The sequence below is a fragment of the Euleptes europaea genome, chromosome 3 (assembly GCF_029931775.1).
Source record: "Euleptes europaea isolate rEulEur1 chromosome 3, rEulEur1.hap1, whole genome shotgun sequence".
NCBI classification, from domain to species: Eukaryota; Metazoa; Chordata; class Lepidosauria; order Squamata; family Sphaerodactylidae; genus Euleptes; species Euleptes europaea.
The window spans coordinates 46,878,768-46,902,001 of NC_079314.1; the positions used below are offsets into that span (position 1 = coordinate 46,878,768).

Sequence of the window (23,234 nt, forward strand, 5' to 3'; positions counted from 1 at the left end):
CCGGCAATGGCTGGCTGGAAAGGGAAGGCTTCCCCCCCTCAGCGCCAGCCAAGTCAGGGCACCCGGCTGCCCGAGCCAGGCCTCTGGGAAGCAAAGGGATGGAATCCTGGACCCACCGACTCACGAGGAAAACCCCCCCCCCATCGAACTCACTGCGGCTTTGCTTCCACGAGCTTCGCAAGGGACAGTTACTGGCAGTTAACTTTTAGCTCGCTGAAATCAAATCGCGGTGGTTTGTTTATGGGGTTTTTTTTCGGGGGGGGGGGAAGGGCATAAACAGATCTAACATTGCAAAGCAGTTTTTAAAAACCCACAAACGTTCACAACCTTGTGCCACATGGCTTAGCAGAGACAGTATTGACGAACGTGGACTGATTTTTTTTTTTTTTTTTTGGTGTCGCTCGTAATGGCAAAGACGCACACACACGTTTAGAGGCAATTTCGGAGGGATGTTCGTCCGCAGCAGCAAAATAAAGCAGGGGCCCGGTGGCGACCTTAGAGCCTAATAATGTTTATTTGCAGCATGAGCTTGCGCAAGGCACAGCTCGCGTGCTGAAGGCAGCCTTTCCTCAGAGCCCGAGCGACCCACCGAGCCGTCCGCTCCTGTCAGTCATCCTGTTTCCTCGTCGGGCGCTGCCCTCGTCCCTCCCCCCCCCCCGCCACCTGGGAGCTGAAAACAGACCTGCAGCCTCACCCTCCACGCCAACCCAAACAACCCCCCGCCCCGTCCGACTCCCAGCGCCGCCTCCTCGCAGTCCCACAGCGCAACGCCTTGTGTCTTCCATCCCATTTCGCTCTCCGCTTCTTGGCCGCCTCGCTTTTGTCCTGTTTAACGTCCCCACCCCCAATCCGCCGCCCCCTTCGCCCTAGCTTCTTGCAATGTGGACCCAAAGGAGGACTTTGCCTTCACGGGCGCACCGGCGGTGGTGCAGCCCATAAGCAAAATGGCGGCTGTTTGGCTTCGTCCTGGTAACCCTGCCCCTGCCAGGCGGCCCTGGTGAACCCCGTGCAGCGGGAGGAAGGGAGGGGGAGAAAGCGACGCCATTTTCCCAGAGACGGAGAGCGAGAGAGGCAGTGACATAGGAGGGAGCGTAGGCGGCTGCGAGGAGGGAGACACGGGAGCAGCGGCGGCAGCAGCAGTTGGGGAGGGCGGGAGGGATTGGGGGGATTTGTGCAGCGAGGTCCCCGAGGCTAAAACCGAGCTGGTCTCCGCGGGGCTGAGTGCAAACGAGCAACCTTGGGGGGTCCCCGCTCTTGACCCTCCTTCCCCTTTCCCACAGGCAGCTGAAACGAGGCTCTGTCCTGCTCTAGGCGAGGGACATCTGCAGTGGGGCCGTTGCATTGTTTTGGTCGGGCTAGGAGAGCGGCTTGGTTCAGGGGGTGCTGCTGCCTGGCCTGTGATCATTACAGGTGAGTCCAGCACTGTTTCTGATGATGCGTGTTATGTCCTGGGAGGAGTGCCTCAAAGGGGCACGGAGGGACACCGACCCCCCCACACCCCCCCCAAAGGAAAAGGTTGACAGAGCATCTCATTTCCTCTGGTGCGTGTGTGTGTGTGTGTATATATATATATATACAGCTAGACTTATATGTGAATTGTCAATTGTGAATGTTCTCTTACTCTGGATTTCTGTTTCATCTCTTTGGGGGGTGGGGCGGGGGTTGACTTAAAAAGGGAAAGGGAGCCGCTGTATCTTGTGAATATGGCGCGTTATTGTAACTGGAGATCTGTGAAGGGCTTATGTTTATTAATTTTTGGCAGTTACGCTAGCCTGCTTTAGGTTAAAGAAATAGCAATTGGCGAGCAGGTTATTAACGAGATAAAATAGTATGCGTCCGTAGATCTGCCCCCCCCCCGAAAATTATGTAGGATTTTAAAGGGGAGCCCATTATTGTGAGCTTTGAGTTTGACGGAGACGGCTTCTTCGCCCTCTATGTTCTGTTTTGTGATACGAATATGGCTCTTTGTGGGCCTAATCTTCCCTTCCACACATCCCCCCATTTCATTTACCTTCCATCTTCTTCAGCCTCAGCGCTGTGCCGTAAGACAGACAAACGGTGAACACTTCCAAAGACTTTCTGTGGCAATTTAAAGGGGGGGGGTCGGATATGGGTAGCAGGGAGGGATGATCCTGAGTTTACAGCTATAAAATGGGCAGTAGCAGACTATCTTTTATAACCAGTTCTGTGTTGATAGTTTTTTTCCTCTCACTCTCTCTCTCTCTCTCTCTCTCTCTCTCTCTCTCTCTCTCTCTCTCTCTCTCTCTCTCACACACACACACACACACACACACACACACACACTCACCCCGCCTTCTTCCGATCTCTGTTTGCTTTGCTTGAGCGACAGGCATCAAACCTCCTTTCTTGAAAGGAGTTGGTGGAATAGACCCTATTGCTGCAGACATGGGGGAGGAGGAACAAACGGTCCACTGTGTAGTACTAAATAGGGTAGAAGAAACACAATGTAGTCCGATTGGAAAGTCCCGTACTCCTCTGCAGTCAGTGGTCGAGGAATGTACAGTGAGGGTCCCAGTTCAATACAGATCTATATATTTAAAAGTACCGTTCCTCAATAGCCGCCCTTCCGATTTTTGCGTGGCTTTTGCCTTAGTTTTATTTAGATTACCTTTAAAGGATTACTCACAAAAGGTACGTTTTCTTTTAAAAGCCTAACCAAGATAAATTAGGAACGTCTACAAACATAGCTGACCTGCAAAGGGCATTTGAAGGAACACGTTATACTTTTAAAGTTACTTTCGGTAAAAGTGGACTAAAAACTGTAATTTCCCTCTTTTGTCCTTTAGAGATTCTAAAAATGGCGGCCCCAGGCTGATGTTGTGGTAATCTAATCAGCTCGGGTCTTCCACACCCCATGCAGTGCATTTGTCTGCAGCACATTATAGTCTTAATATGCTTAAATGAAAAAGGCTGTTGTCTTCAGACCAGGAACAAAACATTGTCTCGACCTTAGTACGATTAAAATGCTGTGTTCCAGCTGATTAATTTTATTGGTTGTGTGAGAGAAAGGTAAATCAACCAGACCACTCTTCCTAGAGGAGGGGGAAGACGAGGGACTTGTGTAGTAGCTTTGGTTTTTGTGTGTATGTGTTTGAAGTGAGTTCATATGCATGCCATATTAATCTTTTCACTTTTGTTTTTTAAAATGGTGGACAAGTTCCTGTCTCTCAGCCTACATTTATGCTTTAATAATGGTTAATACATCTATAAAACAATATTAAAATAAAGTGATATTAAAACACTCCTATTCGATATTTCACTTGAGATTGTCATAGCTGTCAAACAATATAATTTCTTCTCTATTAATAATCTTTTTCTACTGGCCAAGTATTTTGCAGGGTTTCTACCTCCCCACCCACTCAAGGAACAAACTCTTTTTTTTTTTTTTTTTGGTTTACTTTTCTGCAGGATTTCTCCCCTTCAATATGAAATAATATTTCTGTACAGAAAGTGATTGTTCTTTTAAAAAGTGCTTATTTTTTGACAAGGGAAAAGTAGGGTTTTTTTAAGTCACTATTAGCTTGTTGTCTGCCACAAAATTAAAAAGATGCATTCCTGATATGTTTAATACAGTTGGGAACAACATGTTTTTTATTAAAGTATATAAAAGCGTCAGTTCCTTGCATTTCTATTAATTTGTAATTCTGACTACTTTAGTACTTTGATTCCCAAGTTTCAACTTCAATATATACTTCTGGATTTTACAAATCCAAAGAACAATATTGTTCTTATAGCAGCCCCCCTTTCTGCCAAAATACTATTAATTTAAATATGTTAACTTTTTCTGTCTTGCATAATTGATAACCTGTTTCTTAAACAGACAAGAGAGAGAAGCAAGTATGCATCACAAAGTTGTTCATGCATGCTTTCAGTACGTTGTGAGGTACAATGTATGATGGTTTGGGCATATTGATTGTCCAGGAATTAAAATCTCTCTTACAGTTGTTCTCATTTTAACAGAATATTTTAAAATCCATTTGGATTTTCATAACTTGCTGTATTCTTGTAAATTTGGAAGAGCAAAATGATCTGTGATTCTGTAATTTTATAGAGGTTTTTGTTTAGGTAATAATCTGGAATATACTTTTGTAATCATTGAGTTTATGTGGTGTGCCTAAAAGTGAGGTTTACTTTACTACTCTTACTTTTGCTTACAACATTTGATTTAACCCATCTGGGGTTCCATAAGAACTGCATTAATATTGACATACTGGAAGGCCTATTTGTGCTTCATTGCACATTGAAATCTATGGTTTCTGAATTATTTACTGAATGAAACCATCAGCAGGATTGTTTGGTCAGAACCCATCCATCAATCTAAGCACTTTATACAGAATTAAAGCCACCTTAAGGTCTTTGTTCTGCATTGTCTCTAACACCCATTGCTGAACATCCTATTCCAGAGTAATGGGTTGTGATCTCCAGTTTGGGAATTACTGGACTAATGGCCTGGTTCCTTGCAACTTTACTTGGAAGTAGGTTCCACTGTGTTCATTGGACCTTACTTCCACATTTGATTTTAGCCTAAATTATTGTTATTATAAAGGTTCATCCCTTGCAAATCTATTTGGTAAGTTCAGACTATGGCATTTATTTGAGTCACTAATCCTGCAAAACATAAAAATTACAGATTTCCAAGTTAAAGGAAGATGCAGCAGTCTCTCATGAGTAAAAATATGCATGAAGGCCTAGAATGAGTGTGTGGAAGAAAGAACTATTTGACTACATATTAGTCTGAAATTAGTGTTGGTCACTTTGAAATGTCTTGAATGCCATGAACCATGCTGTGCATTGTAACAGGTTGGGGCCACAGTACTAGGCTTCAGTAAACAGTTCTGTGGCCTATGTCATTATTTCCCTATCTGAAAATAAATCAATACCTCTTCTTTGGTCCCCTATGCATAACATGTTCTTTTCTCTTTTCAACCTGGAGAATGAAGAAATGGCATACATCTCAGAAAATTAAAAAATTCTTATTTTTCATAGAGCAATGATATATTTTTTATTTTTAATATGGTAAAAAGGTGCAAAAAACTTTGATTTGAGTTTGACTTGCAAAAAAGTTTGCAACCTTGAGCAATATCAGAAGGGCTTTGGTCAATCCAGAAGCATTGATTTAATTTTGAAATGTACTTTCAGAATCAAACTTACATTTAATAAATGCTGAAGTATAGTGCACTATAAAATGCAGCAAACTGAATTAACTCAAAATTAACTAAATTTTGTAGTATATTCCTTGGCTCCACCATCAACCAAAAGGGAGACTGCAGCCAAGAAATTAGAAGGAGATTGAGACTGGGAAGGACAGCCATGAAGGAGCTAGAAAAGATTCTGAAGTGTAAGGATGTGACTCTGGCCACCAAGACTAGATTAATTCATGCCGTCATATTCCCTATTACTATGTATGGGTGTGAAAGCTGGACAGTGAAGAAAGCTGATAGGAAGAAAATAGATTCCTTTGAAATGTGGTGTTGGAGGAGAGTGTTACGGATTCCGTGGACTGCCAAAAAAACAAATCAGTGGGTTATAGATCAAATCAAGCCTGAACTGACCCTAGAAGCTAAAATGACTAAACTGAGGCTGTCGTATTTTGGTCACGTCATGAGACGACAAGAGTCACTGGAAAAGACCGTCATGATAGGAAAAGTTGAGGGCAGCAGGAAAAGAGGAAGACCCAACAAGAGATGGATTGACTCAATAAAGGAAGCCACAGCCTTCAGTTTGCAAGATCTGAGCAAGGCTGTCAAAGATAGGACATTTTGGAGGACTTTCATTCATAGGGTCGCCATGAGTCGGAAGCGACTTGACGGCACTTAACACACACACACACACACACACACACACACACACACACACACATGAGAATATACATGGGCTGATTGCTTTAATATTAACCAGAATGTGAATCGACAGAATTATTTGTGAAAACTCCATAATTTGATGTAATGTTGAAGGGATGTAATGCTATGCAACTTGTACTGAAGGTGGGAAGAGATTGTTGTTTCTTTTCTACAGTTAACTGGTGAACTGTCCTTTTCATTTGGTATGTAGGTTTAACCAGGGCATTTGCCACAAAAATGTAAGCTTGGAGTCTGTTTATTCTCTTCAAACAATACCATACAAAAGAAACAAGGCAAACCTCTTGATATGCTAATTCTGATCTTGAGATTTTTAAAAAAAATAACATTCTGGTTTCTGTGTGTTGTCAATGGTTGATTTTTGCTTTGTTTCTGTAATAGTTTAAAATACATACATTATTTTAATCTAGGAAGAAATTGTGTATTTTTGTATTTGTCAGATGTTAATATAAGTAGGAGGTGGGGCTTTGGGGGATTTTGCTGGCATACTTTTGACTGAAAGAAGGAAACTGCATTGATGCATGTTGTAAAACATCTTAAACTGCAACAGTGTAGTACACCTTTTCATCAGCATTCAGCTGTAAGGGACCTGTCCAGAACCTGAGACAGTTTCATATATCTGAAGACATGAGCTGTGACTCACGAAAGCTCATATCCTGCCAGAAATGTTCTTAGTCTTTAAGGTGCTACTGGACTCTTGCTCTTTTCTACTGCTACAAACATGGACACCCATCATGATCTAGTTTCATATATGTTTGCCTAAATAGCAAGCTATGTACCAATTTGGTTTAACACTCATATTCTTGAACATTTCTTACAGAGATGCTTCTTCTAAATGAACTTTCACATTGGCATTGGTCTGCAGGAGTACAGCTTTTGGAACATAAAAACAATCTGATGGACTGCCCTTTCTCTCACTAGGGCACAGTTATTCGCAGAGCGAGAAAAAAGGGCCTCAGTATTTTATCCCCTAGGTATAGTTGTCCTAAATAGAATACCCAAGAATGCTCAGCATTGCAAAGTTGTAGCACAGATATTCCTTTCAATTGGTGATCTGTGACAGATTTGTAAAGGAAAGGCAACACCCTGCCCTAGAGGGGCTTAGTCCTACACAGCCCACATTTGGTTATGGGTGGGAAGATTTTGCCATCTTGTATAGTTCTGGAGAAAATACAATTGGATATACTTTTCCCTCTCCAAATCAGGAGGCATGTATAAGTGCCAATCTCTCTTGGAAAGGTGCAGCTACAACACTGTTGTGACCCTATGAGTGTCCATGCCCCTCCTCTGAGGTGTTTGAAAGTTAAAGTTTGATTCAGTGGGAGTGGAAGAATATGGAGGTGAGGATAGTGGGGTAAGGAAATACTTGGGCTTAGTTTCAGTAAAGGGTGAGGACATTAAGATTGGGGTGGGGGAGCTTGCATGACAGGAAAAAAAGAGGGAGAAATGTTGTTCCTGTAGAAGCAAGGCCCAGACCTTGCAGATCTTTTGCCCTTGGGGTTTACTTTTCATAATTCTTGGGAATTGTTGGGCTTTCATTTTGCTCCTACATGTCAAAATCTATTAGTAATTTCAAGGTTTTGGTGAATTCCCAGGAGGCTGGAACAAATGATGTTTGCTTTTAGATTTTTTTTTGTTACCAAAAAAAGAAAAAGAAAAAAAAACCAGAATACAGATAGCAGTAAAAGAGACGAGGTAGGGAATAGTAACTCATCTCTGCTGGAGAGATGTTGTTATCTAGAGAAGCCCTGTCTTCTGACCGCTAGAAGCTCTATATAGGCTGTTTCTGGATTCTGAACTTGCGGTGCAAAAACACATTCGCTGCAGCTAGTGGCTAGAAACTTTCATAATTTTTTGCCACCCTGACCTGGATAGCCCAGGCTAGCCCAGTCTCTTCAGATCTCGGAAGCTAAGCATGGTTGGCCCTGATTAGTATTTGGATGGGAGACCACCAAGGATGTCCAGAGGCCGGACAAAGAGGCAGGCAATGGCAAACTACCTCTGTTCACATTCTAGCGTATCTGAAGAAGTGAGCTGTGGCTCACGAAAGCTCATTCACTGCCAGAAATTTTGTTAGTCTTTAAGGTGCTACTGGACTCTTGTTCTTTTCCACCTCTGAATGTCTCTTGCCTTGAAAACCCCATGGGGTCACCACAAATCAGCTATGACTTGACGGCAAAAAAAAAATATTTTGTCAGAATGGAAGTTGTAATTCTCACAATGACAGATTGTGCCCCAGGAAGTAGATTCCCACATTTTCAAGGAAGATGGTACTTTGTGCTGGACTGTTCTGGTGGGCTCTCTGTCTTGGCTGCTTTGAAAACTAATAGGTTTATTTCTAAACCTGGACAACTCTTACTCCTTTGAATACTTTTAACTATGTTGGAGAAGTACAATAAAGCTTTACTGTAGTAAGGTGTTATAGGTACTGTTACTAGTTGGTGAGAATATTAGTCTATTTTTGTTGTAATACCCAAACAACTAAGACCAGAGAGAATATTGATGTTGATTGCCTGAAAGATGTATCCTGAATTCTTAATTGGCTAACAGTGCAGTCCTGAGGAGAGTTACTCCAGTCTAAGCCCGTTCATTTTAATGGGCATAGACTGGAATAACTCTGCATAGGATTGCACTGTAAGTCAGAAACCCAAGCAGGATTTGGTACAGAGCTAGAAACTTATAACTGGATTTGGTAGATTCTACTGAGGTTCACAGTAACAGTTTTGCAGTCCTTTTTATTATAAAAATATTGAAGTGTGTGCCTGTTTCTTCCCTATTCCACATACACATTAGTTTCTTATAGGAAAGAGGAGAAAGGCTGTAAAGGAACCAACATTCTTCTCCGATCAGGTTGTCAGTGCAGCAGTGTGGCCCTATTCAAGTGTAGGAGGGGATTTTAGTGGTTTTGCTGTGAGCTCAGTAAAAATATACATTGATGCAGGATTGGGGGAAGTCACCTGATAGGCGCTGACAGATGAACCATTACAGGTGATCAGTTTACCCACATAGTAGAATTCTCTTATCATTGAATTGATTTGTTGTCTGTATTGGTAAGCTGTGTGAATTTTTTTCGATACACATCTTTATGTGAGGTAAAAGCTGGAATCTTTACAAAGTGGTAAGCCTTCTCCACATTTCTCACGTGGTTGTATTAATAATCCACATTCATTAATGATGTTCCTTCATGTAGTAGAGTACCATGGCTAGAATCTTCTTCAGAAAAACTGTTTGTCTTTTCTGCTTTTTCACCATTGCTTTTAGATTCGCACTGTAAAGTGTTTATATATTTTGAAAGATTTAAGTAGCAACTTTTGGGAGGTATTCATTCAAATTTTACTTATGATTTCATGTGTTTGAGCTTGTTTTTAAAGTGAGAAACTGTACTCAGATATCTTTGATGTTAAGTTTGTGTGTTTGGGTTGGATGGTGTGTGTGTGTACACAGTTAATTTTGATTATAATGTGTGAATTTTTGAGGAGATTCCGCAGGGGTGTGTTTTTTCCATTTTGCATATATTGTTTTTAAAAATCCACATATAGGCAACATATGTGTACCATTTAAATTGTGCTCAGTAGGGGCTTGTTTTAACCTCTTGTCTACATTTATAAACAAAGAGCAAGTAGCAATCTATGGAGGTCTAACATCTTCATTCCATAATATCAAACAATACAGTAACTTGGGAAGAGAGACCGCAGCTACAGAACAATCTAGCACCAGGCCACATCTATGCTAGCAGAATGAATCCGGACAATCTTATACAAGCCTCCAAGAAATTTTGCTGTAGGGCCTAGTTGCCCTGGACCACAGTGGCAGCTTTCAAGCTATGGGAGTTCCTCACCTGATCTCATCTGTGCTACAGTGCCACCATTATACATTGCTGGTAGGTGTTACTGCATCTTGTAGGAGGAAGAGGATCAGTTGATTTGAGAAGTTGGTAGGGTCCCATATGTTGTTACAAAGGTGCTGTTGTCTGGATCCTTAGTCTAAGCAACCTGCACCTTACAAGTGGATTATCTGCAGAACCACCTGCTAGATTCTCCAATCCGATCATTTATAGTAGATATTTCTGTTGGGCAGTGGAAGAGATGAAATTGTAAAAGGAGGCACTAAACATAAAGAGTAAAATTAAGAAAGGACAGAGTAAAAAGAAAAAAAATCTTGATTGACATAGTCTTCTGTCAGTGTTGTGTATCCTGTAGACTCCTCAGCTGTAAATACCTAACTGTAGTATGCCCTTGTGTCATGTGTATGTGATATGCCAGAAACGCCAAAGTAATACAATGGACCCACCCTCCTGCAGAGATCAGGTATCAAGTTAGGAGAACTTAAATATCAAAAAGCAAAAGAATGCGGAGTTGACTGCTATCCTCCAGTGTCATCAAAGCACTATAGGACACCTGTGTAATAACCGTATGAAACAGAGAAACTGGACAATAAACTGGGTAGTCTTAATCCAGTTTAATATTTTTGCAATGGCAACAGTTGAAAAGAAGTTATTTGCTCTTAAACCATTGTTTGTAATGTATAATTTGTGAGCATCAGAAATGGAGTCTAGTAAATGAATAACTAGCGGAGAGCATTTTTCTGTGGTATGCAGCAGTTTAGAGTAAAGGCTACTCTGCTTGCTATTTCTTTGTAAAGTTCGAAATGTTTAATACGGTCCCAGACCAACAATAAAAAACTTTTACATAATAAAAATAGTAGCTATATACATCAATACATCAATAAATATATAATCAAACATTCGTAGGGGAACTATAAAAAACACAAGCGTAACTAGAACACAGTTAAAACTCATTCGTTGGGTTCGACCCATGCTCGTCTAGCCTTCATAATTCGCCATCCAAATTTGGCCATTTTAAAAGTTAGCTCGGTGTCTTTAACTGAGAGCAAGTTAGAAAGGCGAGTCACTCTAGTGCTCCCTGAGTGGTCAGCTATTACAAGGGAAATGTCTTCTCTTATTTTATTATAAATTTTGCAGTCATAAATGACATGTTCAAGGGTCTCTATGCTCCCATCAGAACAAGGGTTTCTCTTCAGATCGTATAAATCTTTCGCTATTTCTTTGTATGATTGACAGTTTAATTATTCTAACCCTTCTAGTTTCACTTTTTATTTAATGGCGGTTGCTGTTAAAATATTCACCTTCCTCTGGGTTTCCAATAAATAAATAAATAAATAAATAAATAAATAATACAATAGAAAAAATATGTCCAAGTCAAGGATTCTCAGTGAGTGGATCAGATTCAGGTCAGCATGGAAGGTCATGTAAATAAGCGGTACTCTTTATATGAAGCTGTTGTCCTTTACTGATTGCAATCATAAGTGAATTTATGCTGTGTTGGAGTCAATAGGATTACCAGCTCTCTATGGGTTTCAGATTTCCTTCTCAGTCAGCACAATTCCTAGATGAAGAGAATGAGACAATTGCAGTAACTGATAATGGGACTCATATACAGCTGTTGTTGCATATTGTTTTCAATATTTATTGTTCTGTCTCCTGGAACAGAATCATTCAGGATTTTGAAAATATGATATAGATCAGTTGGTTTTGGTTCGAGGAACCCTTAATTTCCTCGGAAGCTTATTGAGCATTTTTCAATGAGAAGATGGGTAATGATGGACAAGCTTTCCTGAAATTTATGACCATATCCGCCATCCCTGATCTTCTTTTGTAATGTTTAGTCACAGGAAGGTGTAGTACATATTCTGTATCTGCATTCTCAAGTTTGTGGGGCAATGGCAAAACCTAATGAATCAAGATAGTGCCCATGCAGATTCTGAATGTGTCTTGGAATCCCCTGCACCACCGTAGGATTTCTTGGTGGACAGACGGATGCGAAGGTAGAAAATGTGAAAATAGTTGGTAGAAGTGAAAGGGTGAAATAAGTTAATGTATCTGTACTGGGGTTGCTATGCAGAGGAAGGCAATGGCAAACCACCTCTGCTTGTTTCTTGCCTGGAACACCCCATGGAATGGGTTTCCATGAGTTGGTTGTGACTCAATGGCACATACTTTTTGTATATATCAGAGTTGGTAGGGGAGGTCATAATGAGTGAGATTTTGGGTATGTCTAATGCTGAAAAATCTTTAGTTTTGCATTAATAGAGCTTTCAGGTGAATATTTGCTGAATGAAAGGGAAATGGATTGTGGCAATCTGATGTTTGTGTTTAGACTTTTAACAATTTCTACTAGAAACAGACAGGTTGCTATTGGGGCAGACTTTGTTTGTTTGTTGTTCCAGATAACGAACTTGCATTTATGAAAGCAGAATACAAAAAAAAAAAAAAAGTTAGCATCAGGGTTGATGGTTTTTTTACCTTTTTTAAAATGTTTATAATCCAACCATTGTCATTAGGGATACCTGTGCCTGCATTTACAGAAGTTGAGATGAAGTTGGTGTGGTTGCTTCTCTTTCAAATTCTGATGGAAGGAGGCCCATAATTGGGCGTGTCTCAGGGATGAAAAGTGACTTTAATGGTTTGTTTTACCACATCGAAAGCATCATCTTGGCTTATGCAAAGAATGAGACATAGGCTTTTTTCCCGTGATTTTAAGTAGTTTTGAAATGTGCTGCTTTAAATGTTAAAAAACGCTTGCCATCTGTGCCTTCATTAAAGGCCTGGAGCCTGTGAGCTGTATGCCACAAATTCTTTGCCATCAGACCTCTTATGTTCTCTTCTGTGCCCCCATAAATGTGTTCCTGTTTTGTATTGGTGTGAACCTGAGTCCATGGGCTGTGTTGGCAAGAAGAATGGAGATGGGCAGGGCTAGTTCATAAGAAAAGACCTTGGTCGCTAGAGTCCCTGTAGCCTATAGTCTCAGGTCACTCTTGCTTGGATTAGGAAATTGGTTTGTTTGTACGACACTTAAAACTTGAAAAACCTTTCTGGAGTCCTTCAATGATAAGAAAGAAAGGGAAGGAGAGAAAAACAGTGGTTGGTTAGAGCAGACAAACAGGCTCTTTCCCATTTCTGGGAATCAGAATGTCAGTAGCATTTTCATTGGAACATAAAGGGAAAAGTCTGATAAAAAGAGGGACTGTGGATTCTAACAAAAAGAGGGACTGTGGATTCTAACAACCATCATCAGAAGAAACACAAACACTTGTCATGCTCCTTTTCCTCTAGTGGTCCTTTTTGACCCCTGGAAAGTAGATAGGGATTAATAGCTGGGGATTAATAGACATGGAGGTTAGGGGGCTGCACTGGGGAGAAGACCCTACTGTAGCCCCTTGTTAATCTACATTGGTCCTTTGAGCCCCAGAATCTAGTTTTTGGGAGTTGGAAGGGACTGCTGAAGGGAGGGGAATGTGACAAAGATTTGTGTTCCTTCCATTGGTGGTAGGTTCCAACTACATCAACATTTCAGTAAGGGCCCGGTGGACAAAGTGTTTCCTAGAGTCAGATTTTCGATAGTTTTCCTTATTTGTCCTAGAAACATACACAGAAGTTGAAATAGTGACTTTTAATAGGTGACTATTAAAACTGTCTAGTCTGAACAATATGGATAAGTGCTGTAATTTTTCAAAATATTTCTCTTGGAACACTTTAGCTGACTTCCTGCCCTTTTAGGAAACAACAGCCAGTTACTGAAAGCTATAGATCAGAGATGGGGAACCTCAGGCCCGGGGGCCGTATGCGGCCCCCGAGGACATTTTTTGTGGCCCTCGGAAGCTCCGGGGCCCTGCCGGGGAGGAGGGGTGCAGGGCAGCCCTCCCCGAGGGTGTTCCTGGGGCTGTGGCTTACAGGGGCGCTGCGGCGCCCTTTGGACCTCCTCTTGCCGACTGTCGGCTGTTGGTCGGCAAGAGGGGAGGGGGAGGGATGCTTCCCCCAAGGCTGCCCCCTACAGCCACGATGTGCATGAACACCACGGCACATTGTAAGCCCTCTCACTGCCTGTCGGCTGTTGAGCAGCGAGGGGGGGGGAGAGGCCGGCGGCTCCCGGCAGCAGAGCATGCATGCGGGAGCCAATCGAGCTTCGGGGGGGGGGGGCTTTTGTGGATTCTGGGGGAAGAGGGTATGGAGACTGGGGCCCAGTCGCATGGGGCTCTGTGCGCCGCTGTGTGTGTGTTGGGGTGGGGAGGCTGGGGCCTGGTCGCACGGGGCCAGCGTGTGCAGGTGTGTGTGGGGGAAGGCTTTTCTCTCTTTTCTTCCTCTTTTTCTGTCACTCTTTCTCCTTTCTCCCCCTCTTTTTCTCTTTCTTCGTCTCCCTCCGTCCTTTTATTTCTTTCCCTCCGTCATTTTCTTTCTTTCTCCCCCTCTCTCCATTTCTTTCTCCCTTTCTCTCTTTCTCCCTCCCTCCCTTTTCCTCTTTCTCTGTTTTCCTTCCTCCCTTGCTGATCAACTGTGCGCTGCGCCCCCCTGGCGCCTTGTTTGCTCGGGCCCACCACTGGCTGCCCTCTCGCCTGGGAGGGGGGGAGCGGGGGCACCCTGCAGGCCTTCTCTGTGTGGCCTCCCCTGGGGTTGCCAACCTCCAGGTGGTGGCTGGAGACCTGGCAACCCTAGCCTCCCCCCCACCAGGAGATCTACACCTGGTATGGCCCCTGAATGATGTCATAAATGTGCAAATGGCCCTTGGCAGGAAAAAGGTTCCCCACCCCTGCTATAGATGTATCTAGAATAAGACTAGGCTGAATAAATATTCTCATTAGGAACTTTATCTTTTGCATGTCAATCGATAATTTATTTCGGGGGGAATGGTCCATTAAACTGATGTTTCATTATGAAAGTCAATTGGTGTCGTGTTGAATGAAAGCCGTCGTGTTGAATGAAAGCCGTTGTGTTGGTGTTGCATGTGACTTTCCTGGAAAGAATGACAAACATGAACAATGGAAACCAGCAAAATAATGGTACCTGCAGAGGCATAGTGGCTAAGCGTGGGTTTTCTGTTTGCTATCATGCAACATTTTGTAGAGTTGTGTATAAGCCAAGCTGGCCCAGATGGCCTTTGGGGCTCAATTCTAATTATTATTATACATTTATGTAATGCTTTTTAAGTTTTCAGAGTGCTTCAGTAACATTATCTCGGTAATCATTACAGTAGCCATGTAAGAGAAGCTGTTATTACCATCCCTTACATTGCAGATAAGGGACAACCCGTGAAAAGGTATTTCAGTCTAAGCCCATTGATTTCAGTGGGTTTAGACTAGAGTAGTTCTACATAGGATTGTACTGTTAGTCTGGGAGATACTGTTTTATTGGTGGCCATTTAGTGAGTTTGTCGCTGAGACACAGTGTGAGCCAGATCCTTTCTGGTTAATAATCTTAGCCACTATACTAGCTAGTAGGAAGGAGATGCTTCTGATAGTGAGTGGGTGGGCTTGATCATAATCCCTGTAAAACAGGTTGTGTTGGGCTGATATGGATTTAGCTGTTAAATAACACCATCTTCATATGGCTAGTAATTTGGGAGTTTTGTTTTCTAGGCTAACTTGAAAACATATGGTAAAGGACATTTCAAGCATTGGCAACTGATATAACTTTTTCCTTTTTTTCCAGAAATGGGGCAGTGGTGTCTTTATTGGTGCTGAATTAGAATAAACGTGGACATTCAGATGCTCGTAAAACTAAGAGCAAAACCAATAGCAACTAAAATGGCCAAAAAGTGTGCGAGCTTCTCTCCAGTGCTCTTCATTGGACTGGATGTTTTAAAAAATGGGGGGGGGGGCGGTGTTGATTGTCGCACCCTTTGTATGCTTCTGTTTGCAGTGCCTTGCAGTCTTCCTAGGTGATGGCGTAGCACTGGGTGGAGTTGGTATCACTTTGTACCTTCAGCCCTCTGGGAAAAAGGTGGTAGAATAGTGGCAACTTCCACTGCTAATATACAAATTGGTGCTTAATCAAATGCCTCTTAAAATCAGAAGGAACACACAAGTCCCTTAAAAAGCTGACAGCAGAAGAAAAATGTGGTAGTTCTTACATTAGCAGTACTGGATACTAATTGTAGTTGATGCAGTAAGTAAATAGACAGTGGAAGCCAAACTGGGTAATGTTACTTAATTTGGGGTGGGGCAAGCCACCCTATCATTTCAGTCCTTTCCCACGTCTCAGTCCTTATTTAACCATTTATTTGTTAGTGCTTTTCATAATAAAGCTAACAATACATATAAGATTTTGGTATGAGTTGTTCCCAAAAGTTACTATGAGGTGGCCTGCCTTTGGGACTGCATTTCTGTGTCATATGTTAACTTGCAAAGCAGAATAAATTTCTAAAGGTGTTACATGCATATGGAATAGAGTTGATGTCTAGTTTCTTTAAATATTATCTCAAATTGTTTGGGCACTGATTTGGAGAAGATGAATGAGTATTGTTTTACTTTAGTCATCAGCAGACGGTAGCCCATAAGCCAAATGTCACCTGTGGAAAACTGCCACTTGCCATGTATGTGGCTGTCAGAACTCTTTCTTGTTCATCTTGCTTTCTCATTTGCACTTTTCCTTATCAGTTTCCCGTATTGGGAAGCTGGGGAGAGCATAAGACCTTATTCCAGAATCCATTTCTGACGTAGGTGGAGAAGGAGGGAAAGTGGACTTATGGAACACTTGCCTAACAATGGCTCTGCATTTGCTTATTGCTTCCAGATTGCATATCTTTTTCTCACTTGATTGCCTCTCTCTTCCTTTCCCCCCATTCCTATGCTTCCTGATACAAAGAGACTTGTGTCTGCTGATTTGGCCTATTGCCTTTTCAGTACAGGTTCATCAGCAAACTTACAGCCCATTCCTGAGGATTGGGCTGAAAGTGTAGTGGAGGCAGTGGGACTCTGCCACCAGTGTAAGTGCCCTCTTTTCATAAAATAAGAGGCACTTATGCTAGTGGCGGGGGAAGTTCCATTGGCACCTGGGCACCGTGGAGCTACATGCTGCTCCTCCGATGCTGCAGCCTCCAGGACCTAAATTCCAGAAGAGAAATGCAACGTCAGCATGGGGGGGGGGGGGGCATTCCCAGGGCGGAGCTGACTGTAGTCAGCTTCCTAAGCCCCTCCAGCCCGGGACCACCTCCTCTAGCAACAGTATTACTGCACCAAGTTTTTCTTGGCACAGCATCACTGTTTTCAATGGGGCTTCCCTCCCCCATTTTGATTTTTTTGTTTTAAAGACTTTTTTTAGCATTGCAGCGGCTGGGAAACCTCTTTGGAGGCCACACCATCCCCAGCCACTTCAAGGCTCAGGAATGGGCTGTTAGTTCAAGATCCGCTGCTTAGTATGGTGCTTTATAGGAAAACAGTGTAATCTGTTCTTTTTTTGAAAGGAAGGGAGAATCATGTAAATTTTTCTGAGCTCCTTGGAGGAAGGGCAGTATTAAAAATGGGCAGAACTTTCTAACTGGCCAAATAAAAATACCTATTGTTAATGTTCTTGGGTGTGCTATTTTAAAACTTTTAGAGTAGTTTTGCATGAACACCATGGTTATAAGATGCATGTTGCTTTCAGGTAGTAAAGATGAGTTACTGCAGTTGGTTGAACAGCTTCACCCAGAAAGTAGTAATGAATGGATCACCATCAAACCGGAAAGAGGTATTAAGTGGGATTCCACAGGGATCAGTTCCGAAAGTGGTGCAGGTTATCTTCATTGAGCATTTGAGGTGAAGGATGGACTATAACCCTTGCCAAAGGGATTGGGACGAGTTTAGAGAGAGCCAAAACAGTCACAATAAATTCGGTAAATGCCATTGTAGGCTGCATTTACAGAAATGTAGCATCTAATTTATGGGATATAATAAGGTTGTGTGTTCCTCTTGTCTCTGGGCTCACATTTGTTGTGACACATGACATTGCTTTAGAGTTAGTAATTCACCAATAGAGAGAGAAATCTTGTGTCAGTTAACTGTAAGAACACTGTTCAAGCTACCCTGTTAAAATGCCATATGAACACAGGGACAGTGTCATCAACTGGTGAACATTCTGGGATGCGTAAATGAATTTCCTACCACAGCCTGCTGTACCCTCCAAAACTATTCTCCTGGGGATTGGTAAACTCTGGGAACCGCATGGGGTATGCAGTAGGAAAGAAGAATCTGAAAATCATCCCTCACCCCAATATTTCTGGTTGTAGAATCTTCTGGATTCTATAGGACCCATTCTTCCTGTTTGTTGATTCAGCATTATTAGATCCACGCAATATCACATTCGCAGCAGTGTCAGTTTTCCTTATATTTTATGTTCACATCAGGCTCTGTAGAAATAAAAAATATTCATGACAGCCTAAATGGAGAGCTGAATTTTACATAGCACAAAGCCATTAAAAAATGCATTAACTTTGCAGCCCTAAGAAATATCTGTAATACATGCAATAACAAGTGTCTGTTCTTCAGATCAAGATTTCCTCTGTTTAGAAAACCAACCTTTTTAATTCTGTTTTTCTGACAGATGTGTCAGTTTCATTCCTGCTGAGGGCAGTCAGAGCAGATGGTAAGCAATGAAACAGTTCAGACACATTAGAAGAGGTGTGCTTATCTGTCTTATTCCACACATATTTTACAACTGTAGGGAATAATCTGTAAACTTGGAGTGTGAATACAATGATTTGAGGTGCTTAATTCCACAGACTTAATTTCATATTATCATTGATTATTGAGCAACACCTTGCTCTGGGAACTAATGAAATATTGCATTTATGGGTACCATGCTGAGCTTCCAAGCTTCACTGCGTACAGTGCTACAGCTGTAGTCAAAGTATTAAAAAAATGTAGTTCATTTTGTGGCAAATTTTTAAAAGGGAGAGCAGTTGGTTCCTTGCCTCAGTTGGCAAAGGCTTCAGAAAAGGAACTCAGATGCTTTGTGGTTCAAGTCTTGTTTGGAGCAGGAAGATGGGTGCAAGCTGGTTTTCAGGCTCTTTCTAAAAACAGCTGGCTTATTTCACACAGGAAATTGCCTGTGGCATGAATAAATATAAAACATTATGAAACAAGAATACAAATACGTTAAACAACCACCCAAACCTTGTAGTAAAAGTAGTGAAGCATGCATGCACATACCAAACCCATTTTGCTACAAATGATGTTGGGAATAGTGCTCGAAATGGAATTTTAAGTTTTTCGTCTTAAAAATCTTTCCCCCTCTTCCTTAAGTCATTGTATGATATAACATTTGATGAACTTTCTTTTGCTTGGTAAAATTAACAGGGAAGCCAAGACCCTTTAAAAGGACCAGAGAAACTAGATAAATAAAGGGAAATGAGATTATGGATTTCTCTAGGGCCTGTTTAGGTGGCTTTCATGTTGAATAATCTCTATATTGGACCTATACTGAGGTGGAGTGACTCACACTATTTCATTGACAGATTAAATTTTCTATCCTGTGGTTCCAGAACTGGATATTACTCCTTCCGCCCCCGTGATGTCATCACCCAGTCTCAGCAGATTAACAGTAATGGGGAGATTGGGCCCCAGGTTGAACACTCTATGATTGGTGCAGCCCCAAAGAGAGTGAGAAAACTGTACTGTACTCCCTCCCCTGCTGGTGCTGGGTTGAGTAATGGCAGCTGGAAAAAATTACAGTGTATGCTATGTGGTCCCTGGTCTGCCAATTGGCTATCTGTGGAGAGAACCTTCACATACGTTATTATAACTGTGTTTTCCATTTACTTATTTGATAAAGAGTTTTCCAGTTCTTTTTATGTTGTATAACCATTAGGTCTGCCATTAACATAGAAATGTGTGTGCGTGTGTAATTTGCTCCCTGTGTTGGCATACTTCTGAGCAGAGGTATTAGCTAACCAAATTATTTTGAGCAGATTTGGATAAAATTAGCAAATGCATGTTGGGGGGGGGAATGGTTGAAGCATGTTTTGGCCATATAGACTAAATGTGTTTTTCAGTCTGTAATAACATGTATTTTGCTTGAATTTTTGTTTTTATATCGGAAGAATAAAAGAAAAAACTTTTAATCTGTGTTGCAGTTTTGAAATAAGTGATACATTTTCTTGATGTTGTTAACAGAGTTTGTGGATGCACTTAGATGTTTGCAATGAGCACTGTGGCTGGCATGCCCCAGTGTTTTGGATACCAATGCATACAACTCCATAGTAATCGAATTTATCAGAAACGAACGTCATGAGCATAGTGGTCCCGTTGGGGGTTGACACAGCGGAAACTTCATTTTTGGAAATGGCTGCAGGCTCAGAGTGAGTATTGTAGCATAACTGCAAGTTTGCAGACTTTATTGTGTGTTGTATTTTTAGTCATCTGTAAACCATTTGTTGCCAAATTTCAGTTAACCCACTTCTGAGAGTAAATGACAGGATTGAGGTTTGCTCAGCTTTACCTAAAGCAAGTTATGGTTTTTTTAAAGTATGAGTTTTCCTCTTGAAAGTCTGACTTCAGTTTTATTTGAGAATGAATATATTAGAGCATTACTATTCTAGAAGAAGTTACTACTTTTAAAAAACTGGAATTTTTAAAAGTTCAAATACAGTTTTTAATCATTTTATATAGCATTTTAGCATCCAGCGCGAGGCTCTACTACCTTTTTTCCCCTTTGCTTTGACCTATTTAATTTATTTCATGAGTAGCTGGAGAAAATAGAGTGAGACTCTAAATGCTGTTATATAACTAGTGCTTAAAATAGAAGAATATTAGTCAGGAGCTCCTTAATTTTTTTCTTGCCTTTGGAGGGTGTTGCTTTTATTCTGCTATCCTCCCCACCAAAATGTAGAAAGTGGCTCTGAATATCAATGGCCCAGGAAACCTGCAGTGTTGTGCTTATACTACCACTAGATGTCATTGGTGAAACTTACTGGGGTTTCAGATAATGCTAACAGCATATGGGCAGACTCCTACGCTTCTTATGTATTCACAGAAACAATAACTATTATTGATGCTAATGTACTCCCGCCTTGCAGTCATTTTTGTGCAGCTGTATTTTATGTTGCACAACACTGTGGTATGCGTTGTTCAGATGGAAGCTCCGTTCATCTGATAGTACACTACAGCAATTTGAGTCCTATAGCTAACGCTATACTAGAAATTTTCCTTGGCTTCCATTTGAACTGCTCAACATAAACATGGATTTTTAAAAACTTTTCAGTGACCTCTTAAGTACTGACAAATGAAAAAACAAAATGAAAATGCAAGAACTGTTAAATGTGAAATCTTAACTTTTTTTTCAGACCTGAATCTGTAGAAGCTAGCCCTGTGGTCGTTGAGAAGTCAAACAGTTACCCACACCAGCTATATAACAACAGCTCTCACCATTCCCACAGTTACATTGGTTTGCCTTATGCTGTAAGTTTTTTGTTTAAACAAAACTACTTGTTCAAGTTGTTCTTTAAACCCAACTTCAGATGTTCTTCAATCATTTACTTTTGTGTGACTTTTAATGAAAAAACTCCACTGAAACAGCCAAATCTGGACATTAGAGAGCAGGCTGCTTTTAATTTGTCTCAAATTTCTTGCTTTTGTCCTTTTTAAATAAAGCAGACCCCCCCCTCCCCATGATTTGAATAGAATAGATTTGAAATTGAAATTATTCTGGGTAGAGTGCTGCGTTCCACTTACCTTGATACTATAAATATGTTTTGGCATCTGTTGTACTAGAAATGGCAACTAAAGGGGCAACTGAGGCAACCAGAGCAGCATCTCTAATTGGCAAGTGGGCAGAGGTATCCAGTTCCATCCTGCTTGCCATTACAAAGTTCCTACTGGTAAGGCATGGGATTATGCTGCCATCTCTGGCTTTTGGCCCTCTAAATACATTGTAAGATGCCTTGTAAGGGACTGCTTCTGTTCCCAGCTCATAGAGCTACATCGATGACTTATGCAAAATGGCTGTGTTGCATGCATATAAGGTGGTGAGAGTCATAGCAGATGTCTTTTGAGTCCTTTTTAGTTACCAGATACAGCCTTGAATGTGTCCAAATACGTACCGACGTTTGGCAGAACATGGCCTGGCTGCTGCTGTGCCATCACCCAGCTGAACTTCCTACCTACCCAGTGCTCACTTAGTGACAACTATATCTGATCCTGTGAGCTCTTGTTTCAAGACTGTAAGTGATTTAACATCTGGAAACAATGACGGAGGTTAGATCTAGAGGAATATCATAAGAGTGCAACTGGATCTATACAGCAGTAACTGTATCAGTTAAGTCTTATCCATTTTTCTCTCTGGATTCCCCCCCCCCCAACACACACACATATATATTGTTCCAGTTAGGAACTAGTGGTGGTAACTAGCCAGGTGCAAGTTCCTAAGACATGTATAAGACAAAGACAACATCTTTGGGGAAAACAGTCATTGCCTTTGCTGAATGCTCTTTCCAGTACTTAAGAATTCTGGTGGGCAGGTGAAAGAGCCTCAGAAAGTAATCTGTATTGCTTCTGAGAAACTGGACTGTGTGTCACTGCTCTTGTTAGAGTTAAGAGCAGCTTTATTTTTTGGCTTATATTTTGGGTTGAAATGCTCACGTAGAGACTTCAGAAGTCTTTTTTAAAAAATTATTATTTTAAGTTAAAAACAAATCAAATACAAACATGGGTCTAAAATACAAGATCACAGAATATAATACTGCTACAGACATGAATAATACAGGCTATAGATATAAATAATACAACTTCTCATTCTGGACAGAAAAACATTCCATTTTTCAAACTTCTTAGACATTTGGCAGTCAAATGAACAGGTTAGATTACACAAACAAATATACTCCACTAGTTTCTCCAACCACTTCTCTTTCTTCAGATTATATTCTTCTTCAAATTTGGGGGCAAGTGTTAAGCTTGCAGATGTTACAGCGTTAAGAAAAAATTCATGGACATCTTTAGGAAGGAAATCCACAAAATTGAACAACAACAAAAAAACCTTATGGGATAATAGTAACTCTTTCCTTATACCTTGAGAGATCACTGTAGCAATCATATTCCAGTATTCTACCATTCTGCTACATTGCCACCATATATGTATAAAGTTTGCATTGGCAGTTCCACATATCCAGCAATTCCCTTTAGCCCCTTAATAATTTTTGCCCATTTAAAGGGTGACTAGACTTCAGAAGTCTTAAGCTTGATAACATCTGCAGTTGTCATGGACCTTAATAACAGATAAGATTGTTGTTCAACATGGATCAGAGATAAACATCAAAATTCTGTTAAGCTTTTGTAATTTGGGGGAAGAAATGCTATATTTACTTGTCAAAGAATAATAGAAAAGGAATAAACCTTAAGTGATCTAGTTATTGCTGTAAAGATCCAACTGTACTTTATGATATCCTCACAATCTGCAGTAGTCCACAGATGAAGGTTCTCTTAAATCAATGAGCAGTCCTTGGTTTAACAGGACTGATGTGTAAGATGCCTTTCCAGATCAGGATAGCCTGCCCAAAATCTCACATAATTAATTGAGAAGCCTCTAAATTG

General features: G+C 41.2%; 1 protein-coding gene across 2 annotated transcripts in view; it reads left to right on the top strand.

Annotated features, from left to right (window-relative positions):
• Window positions 1-1,239: 1,239 nt before the first annotated feature.
• The window catches only part of KMT2E (lysine methyltransferase 2E (inactive)), a 69,631-nt gene continuing 47,636 nt past the window's right edge, over window positions 1,240-23,234 (top strand). Inside the window, exons 1-3 of one of the 2 annotated variants that reach the window (XM_056846964.1) lie at window positions 1,240-1,410; window positions 19,824-20,008; window positions 20,993-21,107. In XM_056846964.1, coding sequence (XP_056702942.1) covers window positions 19,938-20,008; window positions 20,993-21,107 — 186 coding nt within the window. In that variant the 5' untranslated portion in view covers window positions 1,240-1,410; window positions 19,824-19,937. The remainder of the gene's footprint in view (window positions 1,411-19,823; window positions 20,009-20,992; window positions 21,108-23,234) is intronic. The other variant, XM_056846965.1, reaches the window with a different exon arrangement.